Source organism: Fukomys damarensis, unplaced genomic scaffold, assembly GCF_012274545.1.
Source record: "Fukomys damarensis isolate Sample0158 unplaced genomic scaffold, DMR_v1.0_HiC HiC_scaffold_2, whole genome shotgun sequence".
NCBI lineage: Eukaryota > Metazoa > Chordata > Mammalia > Rodentia > Bathyergidae > Fukomys > Fukomys damarensis.
In genome coordinates, this window is record NW_022900914.1 from 31,783,141 (window position 1) to 31,795,204 (window position 12,064).

General features: G+C 36.5%; 1 protein-coding gene across 1 annotated transcript in view; it reads right to left on the bottom strand.

Annotated features, from left to right (window-relative positions):
• Positions 1-1,363: 1,363 nt before the first annotated feature.
• Positions 1,364-12,064, bottom strand: part of Psme4 (proteasome activator subunit 4) — a 91,845-nt gene continuing 81,144 nt past the window's right edge. Inside the window, exons 42-46 of the mRNA XM_010615833.1 lie at positions 11,830-11,985; positions 7,018-7,180; positions 4,789-4,922; positions 3,184-3,322; positions 1,364-2,608 (exon numbers count right to left, since the gene is read on the bottom strand). Of these exons, the coding sequence (XP_010614135.1) occupies positions 3,188-3,322; positions 4,789-4,922; positions 7,018-7,180; positions 11,830-11,985 (588 nt within the window). The 3' untranslated portion in view covers positions 1,364-2,608; positions 3,184-3,187. The remainder of the gene's footprint in view (positions 2,609-3,183; positions 3,323-4,788; positions 4,923-7,017; positions 7,181-11,829; positions 11,986-12,064) is intronic.

The following is a 12,064-nucleotide window of genomic DNA, read 5'->3' on the forward strand; positions in this document are numbered from 1 at the left end:
TTTTTTTTTTTTTTTTTTTTTTTTGTACCGGAGATCGAACTCAGGACCTTGTGCATGTGAGGCAAATGCAGCACCACTGAGCTCAAATCCGGACCCTAGTCTTAGTAACGGCCTACAAATACAGAGTAGTTTAATTTACGCATAATCTTTCTCTTCACCAGTTCCCAGTTGCTTTACTCAATGAAAAGAATGGCTGGATAACTTGTAAAGAAGACATTTAGTACAATGGTAGAATTGTTTAGAAATAACTTCAACTAATTTCCATGTAAATTGAACATCACTTCTCCAAAACCTGGAACGTAGCAATTCTAATGTATGTTGTAATGGTGACCTAGAAACAATTAGTAGGAAAAAAGACCCATTAACACTTAAAAATGGAATTAACATTTAGAGTGAAAATTCTGATAAAAATTATGACCCTCGATATTATCAAGAGTCAATGGGAAGCATGTTCAGCATACAAAGTGACCTGTTTTTAGGTCTACAGTGGGATGACTCTTACTAGTAGTTCTCAATCTTGAATGTGTAAGTGAACATCAAAGCTTTAATAAGATACTGATGCCTGAGCGCCATCCTGAAATTTTTAAATTGAGGAACATAAGAGGGTGCCCAGTATCTTACATATTTTAAAGTTCCTACTAAGGAACCACTGCTTAGGGGGTTTGATATAGCTGAGAAAAAGTCGAAGAGGTCACTATGTAATGTAAGACATTGCCACTCAGTTTAGTCTTAGAACCACTGATAACATCAGCTGCAAACAGTAAGAACCAACATTTTAACAAACTTTTTTTAGTAAACAGGCACACTGGGCATGGTGGTCCACACCTGTTATCTCAGCACTCAGGAGGCTGAGAAAGGAAGACTGACTTGAGTTTGAGGCAAGCCTGAGCTACACAGTAAGTTCAAGCCAGCTTGAACTACCAAATAAGACCATCTCAAAAAACAAATAAACAAAAAACACCTAACAGAAAACAGTCACTAGTGGCTGGTAGCTACTATACTAACAGGGCAGATCTAGATAATTCATTTTGTTCGGAATGAATCTATACATTCAAACCTATGTCTGCATAAAGAATCCAGAGAAGTCTCTGCCTACAGAACTGTCTTTTCCTCTTAATGAAGACAAAAGCCAGGTATTAAAAACAATCCATTTATTGGGTTTTAAACTAGTTACACAATTGAAATAATCAGTTTGGCACTACTCTACACGGGAATCCCGCCTGTGTATGCTGACACTTATATACGGTCCCAGGGCCACTGTGCTTCGATGGAGGCATTCAGCAGGTAGATGCTAAAAGATACACTAATGTTCCTTAAAGGAAGACTGCACATGGTGTGTTGGAAGATGCTAATTGCCAACCTGTAAATTACTTCAACCTAGCAGATAACCTTGCACTCTTTAAAGCTGTCAGAGGCAAACATGTTGCGTTAGCATTTAGAGATGCACACAGTTACATAAAAATTCAGACATTCTAACAATAAATGAGCTAAAAAATCCCTCATTTTAGCTTTTATAACATGAAATGATAAAGAAAATAATTTAAAAACACAAAAAAATGGCATTCAATGGGTATAAAAGCCCCAAATCACTATAATGAAGAGCTACATATGAATTTTTACAAATTAATTACATAATGGTGTTGTGTAAAAGACTGCATCTGTACAAAGTCTTGCCAATGCTATCTCTACAGTTTATACAATCTTTTACATCTATGCAACATATATTAAACAAGTCAATTAAATACCAAGCTTTATTAGTTTCTCAATGATTTCGCAGGCAAAAATTAAAAAGGGATGAAAGAAAGAAAAAAAATTACAAGATGGCCACAAATACAGCAGTTTTTCATTGTGGTAAAGTATAACATTTTCAAAGAGGGTCAGGTCAAACAATATTTGTAAAGAATACAGGTAAAAACCAATCAGTCAGGGTATTTATTGTTGCCGTTTATTTTCAAAAATCACATATATTCACACACAACAATCAAAAATTAATTCACCAAACCCCCGGTTTTTCAGCAACTGGCTCTATGCAGCACCAGAAACTCCAGTCTGTGGGGAGCACAGATTTCATGCTGTGAGTTGGCCAAGAAATCCATCAGGCCACAGGGTAGATTTGAGATTTGCCCTCCTTTTCATGGCTCTCCAGTCACAAGGCTCTCAAAGGCTTTGGATTTATGGCCTACTGCCCTACTATCATCTAAGCCCAACAGTCATTTAGGAAGAAATAAAAATAATTTGAGATGAATGAAATGAAAGGATCTGCATGACTGGTGGGTATCCTCCATTCCAATAAAACTGTTTCTTAATGAATTCCTAGACTCTTGTTGGTCTTGGATGTCATGATCATACCGGGAAATTTATTTCTAGTCTGAGACTTTGTCAGATACTTAAAAGAAAAAGCGATCAATATTCTGAAAACACTTCTGGACAAGTTAGTAAATTAAATGGCAGCTGAGAACCTGTGGAACGCAGACCAACGAGACACAGACACCACCAAATCGATGAGAACTCAGAAGAGGCAAAGTTGTAAAACCTGTAGAGCCACCACAGATGGTACCTGAGGAGCTGGAATTTTTGATGAGAAGAGCCCGAAATGAGGACTAGCCATCTGTATCAGGGAAGAAAACATTTCTATTCAGTATCAAGACATTCAACTCTGAAAACCTAACCTTTCTATCCCAGTAAAAAAGGCTTCTGGACCTTTTTAAAGAACAGATAATAATTACCTAAGGAACCAGATAAATATTCTTATAACTATGAGTCCCAGGGTAACCACAAATGTCCAGACCCCATCCAGCAGACTACTGTTCCCAGGTTACAGACACTATTCATTTTTAAAGATCCCAAAGCTGTCACATCAACTCTCTACAAACAGTAAAGCAAACAGGCATGGAAAAATTCTGTGGGAACTTATTTCCACTGGCCATGCCAAAGATCATGCTTGTTTTGGTCCTGGGATTGAACTCAGGGGCCTCACGACAGGCGATGCACACACTCTATCATTGAGTTACATCCCAAGCTTCAAAAGTCATGTAAAAAACAAATGCCATCCCCAACTTAATGTACGCAATCATAGCTGAGAATGTCAGCAAAATTTTAGAAAGACCCACTTTTCCAGTCACCAAATGAATGATAATTACTTGAGGGTGTCACTTCTTTAAATTTATAGCTTTGGTAACTTACCCTCCTATGCATAATAGCATGGCGACACAAGGAGATCAGTGAGGACAAGCAGTTGGTCATCAGTGAATTGCTGTTTGTGTTCCTGCCAGTTGTCGTGGTGTGTCCTCCGAAAATTGGACAATGTCTTTTTTACAGTCATCTGTGGAGTAGGCAACCCACATACATTTAAATCTCTCTGAATAATCAGGGTGGCTTTAACTAATCAATAATTCATCTAGACTCCAGATCTCATATAAGTGCTACAATGCTACAAAACCAACAAAAGTCCATCATATTTTCCAACTCCAAGCTTCTGTAGGAATATCAGCTTTACTTCAGGAGAAATTACTAGGACTTAAACCACATTAGACCAAGTTTTAATACATACTTACATCTATTTACAAAGGTGAAAATTACTGAGCAACTGGTCTTCTGAATTGTTTAACTCATAATATAGATGTTCACTATTAAATAAGAATCATCAGTATTTCTTATTTAATATTGCCTTTCAGATACAAAAATGCTAGAAAAACAAAAACATAAATTTAACTATCCAGGCAATGTTAATAATCCTTTACTTCCACTGGTCTGGGAAGGACAGAAGCTACATATATGAGAGCAAGGTCTCTGCAAGATTTTAACACATTTATCACAGGGTTGTAATTACTATGTCTTGCTGCCAGGCAGCTCTAATTTGAATTGAGTGTCCCAGTGGGCATCTTGAACCACCAGTGGTACAGGCACGACTGCTTCTCAGGGGTCCCTGATTACAACAATGCAAAGAAAGGCACTAATTTAGCAGACCATATGTCATCATATTTCCTTAAGGAAAACATTAAAAATTATAATTCAGAAAAAAATTATAATTCAGATAACCTGTGCTATTGCAGGCATAATTATATAGTTAATGAAGTACTCATAAGATTTCCATGTTAAAATTTAGAGAATTAATTATTAGATAAACTATTAACCTGTGAAAAAATGCTAGAGAGAGAACTTTCTCCAAAAAAATTCCCATTATAAAACCTTACTTAGGATCAGGCAAGAAACATATGCAAGCAATGTAGAGAATTTTACTGCAAATTATCTGAAAAATTAAGGTGCTATTGTGGCCACAAAAAAATTCAAACATGTTATAATGCTTTTGCACATTCTGCACAAACCAGTGCCCCTTTATGTATTTTTGAAAATTCACAAATACAAATCTTTAATGAAATAAATATGTTAATTATTCTGTAATAATTTTAATTGGTATGAATAGTATTAATATTTATATTTGGACAGTAATCATTCAAATTTCTACAAGCTAACTAAATTTGGTCCATTTATAGACTTTTAAATTTTATTAGTAAACAGACTGATAAAAGTGATTAGATCCATTTGTACCCCCAGTGGCATAAGCCACCTGATGGGTTCTTGTACCATGGGCAGTTTAATAAGCGAGGGTGGGGTGGGGGCCCTGCAATGTGTTAATAATTATTGGAGAATCAGACTTGCCCTGGAAAAATCAGAACACTTATCAAGGCAATAAATTTCATGTGTGTAGGAAATTAGAAATACAAATTATTTCTTATAAAACATTATGATATTATGCACGCAAAAAAAACTAATAAGGAAGAATTGTACCTCAATAGGCTGAGGATCGTTCAGATGTGCACTGAGATTCATGAGGAGCTGGGGCATCCATGTGGGAACATCATAAGGGCTAGAAAGAACACACGCACCAAGTCCCAGCACCCCAGCATGGCGCTTCACCAACTCTGCAAAGAAAACAGCAATATCTACGTAAATATTTATGGTCTCTAATGTGCTTATTACAATGACATAAAAGTAAGGGCTGGGGATTTAGCTCAGTGGTTCCACCACTTGCTTCCCAAGTGCAAGGTCCTGAGTTCGATCCAAAAAAGAATAATGAAATCAAAGTAGTTTTCAATTATGCCAGTTGTTTTCAATGTGTGAATTTCTGCATTTAAAATGAATCTACTAGCTGGGAGTGGTGGCGCTGTAATCCCAGCACTTGGGAAGCTGAGCTAGGAGGATCTCTGCAAGTTCGAGACCAGCCTGGGCTACACAGTGAGTTCCACGTCAGGCTCAACTACACACTGAGACCCTGTCTCTTAAAAAAAAAAAAAAAATCTACTGGAGTACTGGAGACTGGATAAAGAAGAAAAGAAGATATAGTTTTTGTCTGTTTTTTTAAATACAATGGATACATATTGAGGCCATACTTTTAAGTGAAATAAACAAGTCACACGTGTAAATACCAAATAGTTTCTCCAGTGTGAATAAACTGAAAGTGCAAATAAGGAGCAAAATGCGTACTGATAATGGGAAATAGGAAGAAATAGTCTAAAGGAGTAGGGGAAGTGTGATGGAGAGGGGAAAGGAAAGAAGGGGAAAGAAAAAAGGTAAGAAAAGGAAACAAAGGGAAACGAAGCCTCTATAAATAGGGAAGGATGGAAGGGGTACAGAGAGGGCAGGGGGATGGGGAAAAAATAAGAACCAAGTTACATCATGTAAAGGTACAAGATTCCAATGATGAATGTAACTGTATTGTATAACTAAAATGTACCAATAAACAATGAAAAAAAAGAATATATAAGTACATACAAAAAACAAAACAAAAAAACCATTGTTTTTGAGGCTGCACTAAAACTAAACCTGTATTTAAGAATTTTCAAGACATCCTATAGCTGTCTCTCAGTGACAGGTCTGTACGCTAAAAGTGTTAAGTTAATGTGCTTTCAAATTTTCATCTTTAGGGCCCGGGATTTAGCTCAGTGGTGCTGCTGCTTGTCTCGCAAGTGCAAGGTCCTGAGTTTGATCCCCGATAACAAAAGAAAAAAAAAAATTCTCATCTTTCTTTTTTTTGGGTGGTGCTGGGGAACAAACTCAGGTCCCCTTATATACTAAGAAAGCGCCCTACCACGGAGCTAAACCTGAAGTCATACATGTACAAGTGCTTGCAGATGTATTATATACACATGCATGAAATAAGAGGATAGTTTAAGTAAAAGAAACTTTGAGGTAGTCAAAATTACAAACATTTGATACAACAAAAAAACTAAAAAATATGTTGGCACTTATAGTAATTATTAAAAAAAATACAATTCTTCAGCAATGAAACCACAATATTGGTATTTCTTGAAACTGCTACTAAGTAGCAATATGACATAACTTTAACTCCAGAGCTGCAAATTTCAGTTCCAACAAACTCAATAAAATTTTTTGCTTACTGATTTTCCACCGATTGACTGAGACAGGGGCTTGAATCCAGGCTTTGCCTGGAACTTGCTGTGATCCTGACTCACCACCCTGAGCACGGGGATTATGGGCACACCCCACTATATCCAGCCTCCTATCTATTTTTAAAATTACTTTTATGACTGTGGTTAGCAGTAGAAAGATTACATGCTTCTTTGTAGTCATATTTAAATTTCTCTTTTGACAGGGTAGTCAAATCTTATTCTCTGGTTATGTTCAACTCCACTGCAGGCTGCTATAATGATTATTCTCACTCTCTCATTAAATGACTAGTCAAGTATTACCAAGCACTGCAAGATTATAACTCCTAGTGGTGTGTCACAGCAATTCAGTGTACTTCAGGTATACTCTTTGCTGTTCACACATGGATACTGTCCAACGATGCGTTCCTCAGACCTTACTTAGCCTTGTAATTATGCAACAAATGACTGCCTAACAGTCACCTTTTCAAATAAAAGCAAGGCTTCTCTTGGTTAGTTTTTGTTTTAAATTCTAGAGAAGACCTAGGCATATACAAGCACTCTAAATATTCAATGAGTAAACCTGATTCATTTCCAAAAGGATACAGGTGTTTTCTACCAAAAACATTACCTGCAGAAGGAATGGTATCTCCTACAGAACCAGGGTCTCGCTTTCTTTTCTTAGGTAGTTTTGTTTTGCAAAGTTGCTCAAAATGAATCTGCATAGGACTGTCCATAGTAAGAAAGTTACACTGTAAGAGACCACTTAGGGTGGTAGCAGCCATTTCTCGAACCTGTGGATACAATCAATTCTATTAGAACTGAGATCCTAAATCTGAGAGAACAATAAAAAACAAAACAAAACGAGGGATACTATCGAAACTGGGGTGGGGACCCTCCATGGAATTGTATGCAAATTCTGCATATGCTCTTTGGAAGTTTATTGACAGAGATTTTATCAGATTCTCCAAGGGTCTGTGAACTCAAAATGGTTAAAAGCCACTACATTTAGGATTATACAGGTGAGTATTTAACTGTCGTACACAAAAATGAAAATTTCCCCTTAGTTATCTTCCCTGTTCTTCATTATGGCTATAACTATAAAAGGAGTGTGAGAGTCTTACGTGAAAGTTAAATTTCCCTAAATGCTATGTCTTACAGCCCTTTGTGTTTGTTTCCAATGGCAACAAACAGGAAAGACAACCCAGTTTACAGATAACACTTCACTCTTTCTTTCCTGCACTGGTGACTGAACCCATGGCCTTGCTCATGGTGAGCAAGTGAACCATTACTGAGTCACACCCAGCTATTTTATTCTGAAACAGTCTTGTAACTGACCAAGTTGAATTTTTGATCCTACTCCCTCAGCTTGTTGAGTAGCTGGGGTGGTAGGTATGTGCCACTGTGCCTGTTTAAACAGTTTCAATGGAAAGAGAATTCAACTTTCAAAGCCAAACAATAGCAACAACAACAAACAGCAAGAAGAGGTCAATGTTTCATGTATAAATGACAAAAATTTGATTAATATTTCTGATGAAGATTCATAAAGATAAGCCGGGCGTGGTGGCGCATGCCTGTAATCCCAGCACTCGGGAGGCTGAGGTAGGAGGATCGCTGTGAGTTCGAAACCAGCCTGGGCTACATAGTGAGCTCCAGTTTGGTCTCAACTACATAGTGAGACCCTGTCTCAAACAAACAAACAAACAAACAAACAAACAAAAAGATTCATAAAGATATGCAATAATAAAATGAAAATCAAAAGTTTTACAATTAAAAACTAATATAAAAGCAATTTTTTTTTGCTTTGTATTCCTTCCAAAGTTCTTCTCGTAACATTTTCATCATCACTGTCATTTGGTTTCATTCTCACTCACTGATTAGAATGTTTTAAACTTCTCACAGCTGTAACTATGAAATATTGTTTTTCTCTGTTTATTTCTTGTAGCACTGGAACAAAACCCAGGGCAAGTACTCAATCTCTGAGTTATAACCTCAATCCCAATTATTCTTAATTCATGCAACTTTTTTCACATTAAACTGTTTTTTGGTTTATTTTTGGTATTATATTTTCTTAGTATAGACTGGAAGAATTGGGATTATTAAATCTAAAAGTATGAACAATTTTACTGTTAATTTTATAGCTATCAGCTACTTTTCCAAAAGTTAGCGCTAAAACACTATGACACAAAACTTGAATATAGGCCACAAGTTACAGCTTAACCAAAAATGGTTATCGATATTACATATTTTTGTTTTATGGGTAGGGAGAAAACACAAATAACAGATGAAAACGTTTTAAATTTGTATTTCTCTGGTCATTGAGAGGTTTGGCTTTTATACATTATGTTGCCTTTATAATAACTTCTTTACTATTACCATTTACTTCACAAAGCTTAATGTCTTCTTTTTTTTTTTTTTTCTTTTTTCTTTTTTCTGTTTAGACAGGGTCTCAGTATGTAGTTGAGACTGACCTATGAACTCACTATGTAGCCCAGGCTGGTCTCACAGCGATCCTCCTGCCTCAGCCTCCCGAGTGCTACATTATGTTGCCTTTATAATAACTTCTTTACTATTACCATTTACTTCACAAAGCTTAATGTCTTCTTTTTTTTTTTTTTTCTTTTTTCTTTTTTCTGTTTAGACAGGGTCTCAGTATGTAGTTGAGACTGACCTATGAACTCACTATGTAGCCCAGGCTGGTCTCACAGCGATCCTCCTGCCTCAGCCTCCCGAGTGCTGGGATTACAGGGGCGATAAGCTTAACGTTTTCTTGTACCAATTTTTTCAGTAGTCTGAACCTTGATTATTTCAAACTGATGAATTTCTAATATTCTTGTGACATCTTCTAACTCAAAGGCTGAGGAAGTCACATATGCTGTTTCTATAAATATCCAAATCCATTTTCTTAGGTTCCTGAATTAAAAAATTGAGGGTGTATTTGTTTATGACATCTACAATATATTATAGTGAGATGTTCTAATTTATTTTTCCTTTTCTCCATCATGCTAATGAACTAGCCTAGCCCAATATTTCCAACAGAATTATTGTCTTTCTTAATAGTAGGGTCTATTTCTAGGATATTTTGTGCTAGCAGAAAGAATGTACATATCTATAATTAATTTTATTAGGTAAGGAAAAAATAATTTATTTAGCTTTCTTAAGCATAAACATATTATTGCCCCCACTTCAAAAACTTTCCTTAAAAATCACTTTTTGCTGGTCTGAGGATTTAGCTCAGTGGTGGTGCTGCCACCTGCCTTGCAAGCACAAGGTACTGAGTTTGATCCCTGGAACCAGAAAAAAAAAAAATTAGTTATTTTTGTTTTGTTTTGTTCTTTGAAACAGGGCCACACTATGTAGTTCAGGCTGGCCTTTGTAGTCTAGGCTGGTGATCCTCCTGCCTCAGCCTCCAGAGTGCTGGGATAACAGATTAAAGTTTTTTTTTTTAATTTTTAACTCAGACTTTTTGTCAGTGTCCATTCCTGTAAATCTGAGATTAATTTTTAAGACAGTTCTTAAGATTACAAAACACCGCCCCCAATTATAGTAAAACAATTTAATAAATTATAGCTATTTAGTGTCACATGTTGTCTCAAGCATATGATGGTTTTAATAAATGCCAGGGTTATATTTACTTAAAAGCTATGTTTAAAGCTAAACAAATCTGCCTTAGAATTTTAGAAGGAAATACTGTTGCTCAGTATTGTTTATAAATTTATTTGCAGTATGGTCTAAATGAACCACTCCTCCCCACCAGTTGTCTAATGAAAGGTCTGCTGTGATTATTTATAATTAGCATTCTTTGCCAGGGACACTGGGGATAGAACCCGGGCCCTTGCGCTTGTCAGGCAGGCAGCAGAACCACTGAGCCAAATCCCCCATTAGCATTATTTCTTAAAGAAGGTAGCAAAAGAATAGCACTTATTAAAATGCATTAATAAAACTACATTTTGAAGTTTTAAAAAAAAGGCTATGTTTAATAAGCCAAGCATATGGAATATATAATCTACGAAAGTGTTCTAACAGAAGCACCAGAAAATAGCAAATTTTAATGCAAGCCCTCTGCTATAATTTGCATCTTAAATCCTACCCAAAGGCCCATGTGTGAGAGGCTTGGTGTCCAGTTTAGCACTACTGGTAGGTGGTGGAATCTTGAAGAGGGAAGCTGCGGGAGGTGTTTAGGTCATTGGTGACCCTCAGGCCCTGTTTCTCTTTTACTTCCCTGCAAAAAGCTGCCTTGCCATAGGCCTAAAAAACAACAGGATCAACCAATGACTAAAATTTCCAAAACTCTAAGCCAAAACAAACCTGTTCTCTTGAACATGATCTCAGATACTTGTTATAGTAATGGAAAAGTGACTACCATAGACTGTACGGATAAAATGTATTTTCAGGGCCAGTGATTTAGCTCAGTGGCACACGTCACACCTACCTTCCAAGTGCAAGGTCCTGGGTTTGATCCACAGTACCGGGAAAAAAAATTTTTTTTCAGTGCTCAGAAATAAATATATGAAGTACACAGTAGAGTACAGAGGCATGTGCCTATACTGTCAGCTACTAAGGAGGCTGAGGCAGGAGGATCACAAGTTAGAGACCAGCATGGGCAACCTACAGAGATCTTGTCTCAGGAAATAAAAAGGGCTGAAGATGCAATTCAGGTGGAGCGCCACTAGGTTAGATCTCCAGGACAGCAAAGCACAAATAGTAGGATTTGGGGCACGTGGCTGTAATCTTAGCACTTTGTGAGGTTTAAGCAGGAGGGCTGCAAATGCAAGCCCATCCTGGGCACTTAAGGAGACTCTGTTTAAAAAAAAAAAAAATGCTTGAGTTGTTGCTCGAAACAAAAGACCTGGGTTCAACCCAAAGCAACACAAAAATAAAGTACTCTACTACTACTGTATTTCATTCCATGTTTAGTTAACCTGCTTTTCTTACACTGGGCTATTTGAACTAAAAGATCATTTTTTTGTACAAAATATTAGAATGAGCTTATGATGAAAGTTGCCCTTTGTTTATCAAAGGAGGAAAAAAAAAGATAGCAATTCTATCTTAGTTGATGGAAAAACAGTATCTTTGTGAATTCCATTCTCTTGAAAGTCTTCAGGCAAACCCCCATCAGTCACTTAAAAATCTCTAAGTGTGGTAATTATTGACCCCAGATTTGTAGATAAAGAGAGCTAAGGTCCATAAATGTTATTGGCCCAACTGCAAAGAGAAAACATATCAAGAATGTGTCCAATTTTTTTTTTCTATTTGTGATACAGGAAACCATGATTCAACAGTATCAATGCTCCTTACAAAGGACTATATTAAAATTAAAGTTACTTTTATTGATTTGTTTTAATAAAACACATCTTCTGAATATACAAATACTTTTTAAAGGGAGATCATGACAGCTTCTTTAAATGGACTGGATCTTGATTTATTATAACTTAAATCTTACCTCTAGTTGTTCATCCTCCAAAAGGCTTATAACAAGCCACCTAATGTCTCTAACTGCATCTTCATTGTTCAGGAAAATAAAGAGGTTATAAAATACCATGGTCTGGAGGTAGGTCAGTACTGTGTATCTTGCATGCCAAGAACTGCTTCTTGCTGTCTATGAATGAAAGAATGATAAAAATATTAAAAGGAAGATGAGATGAGATGGCATTACCAACAAATATGTAATACAGGGT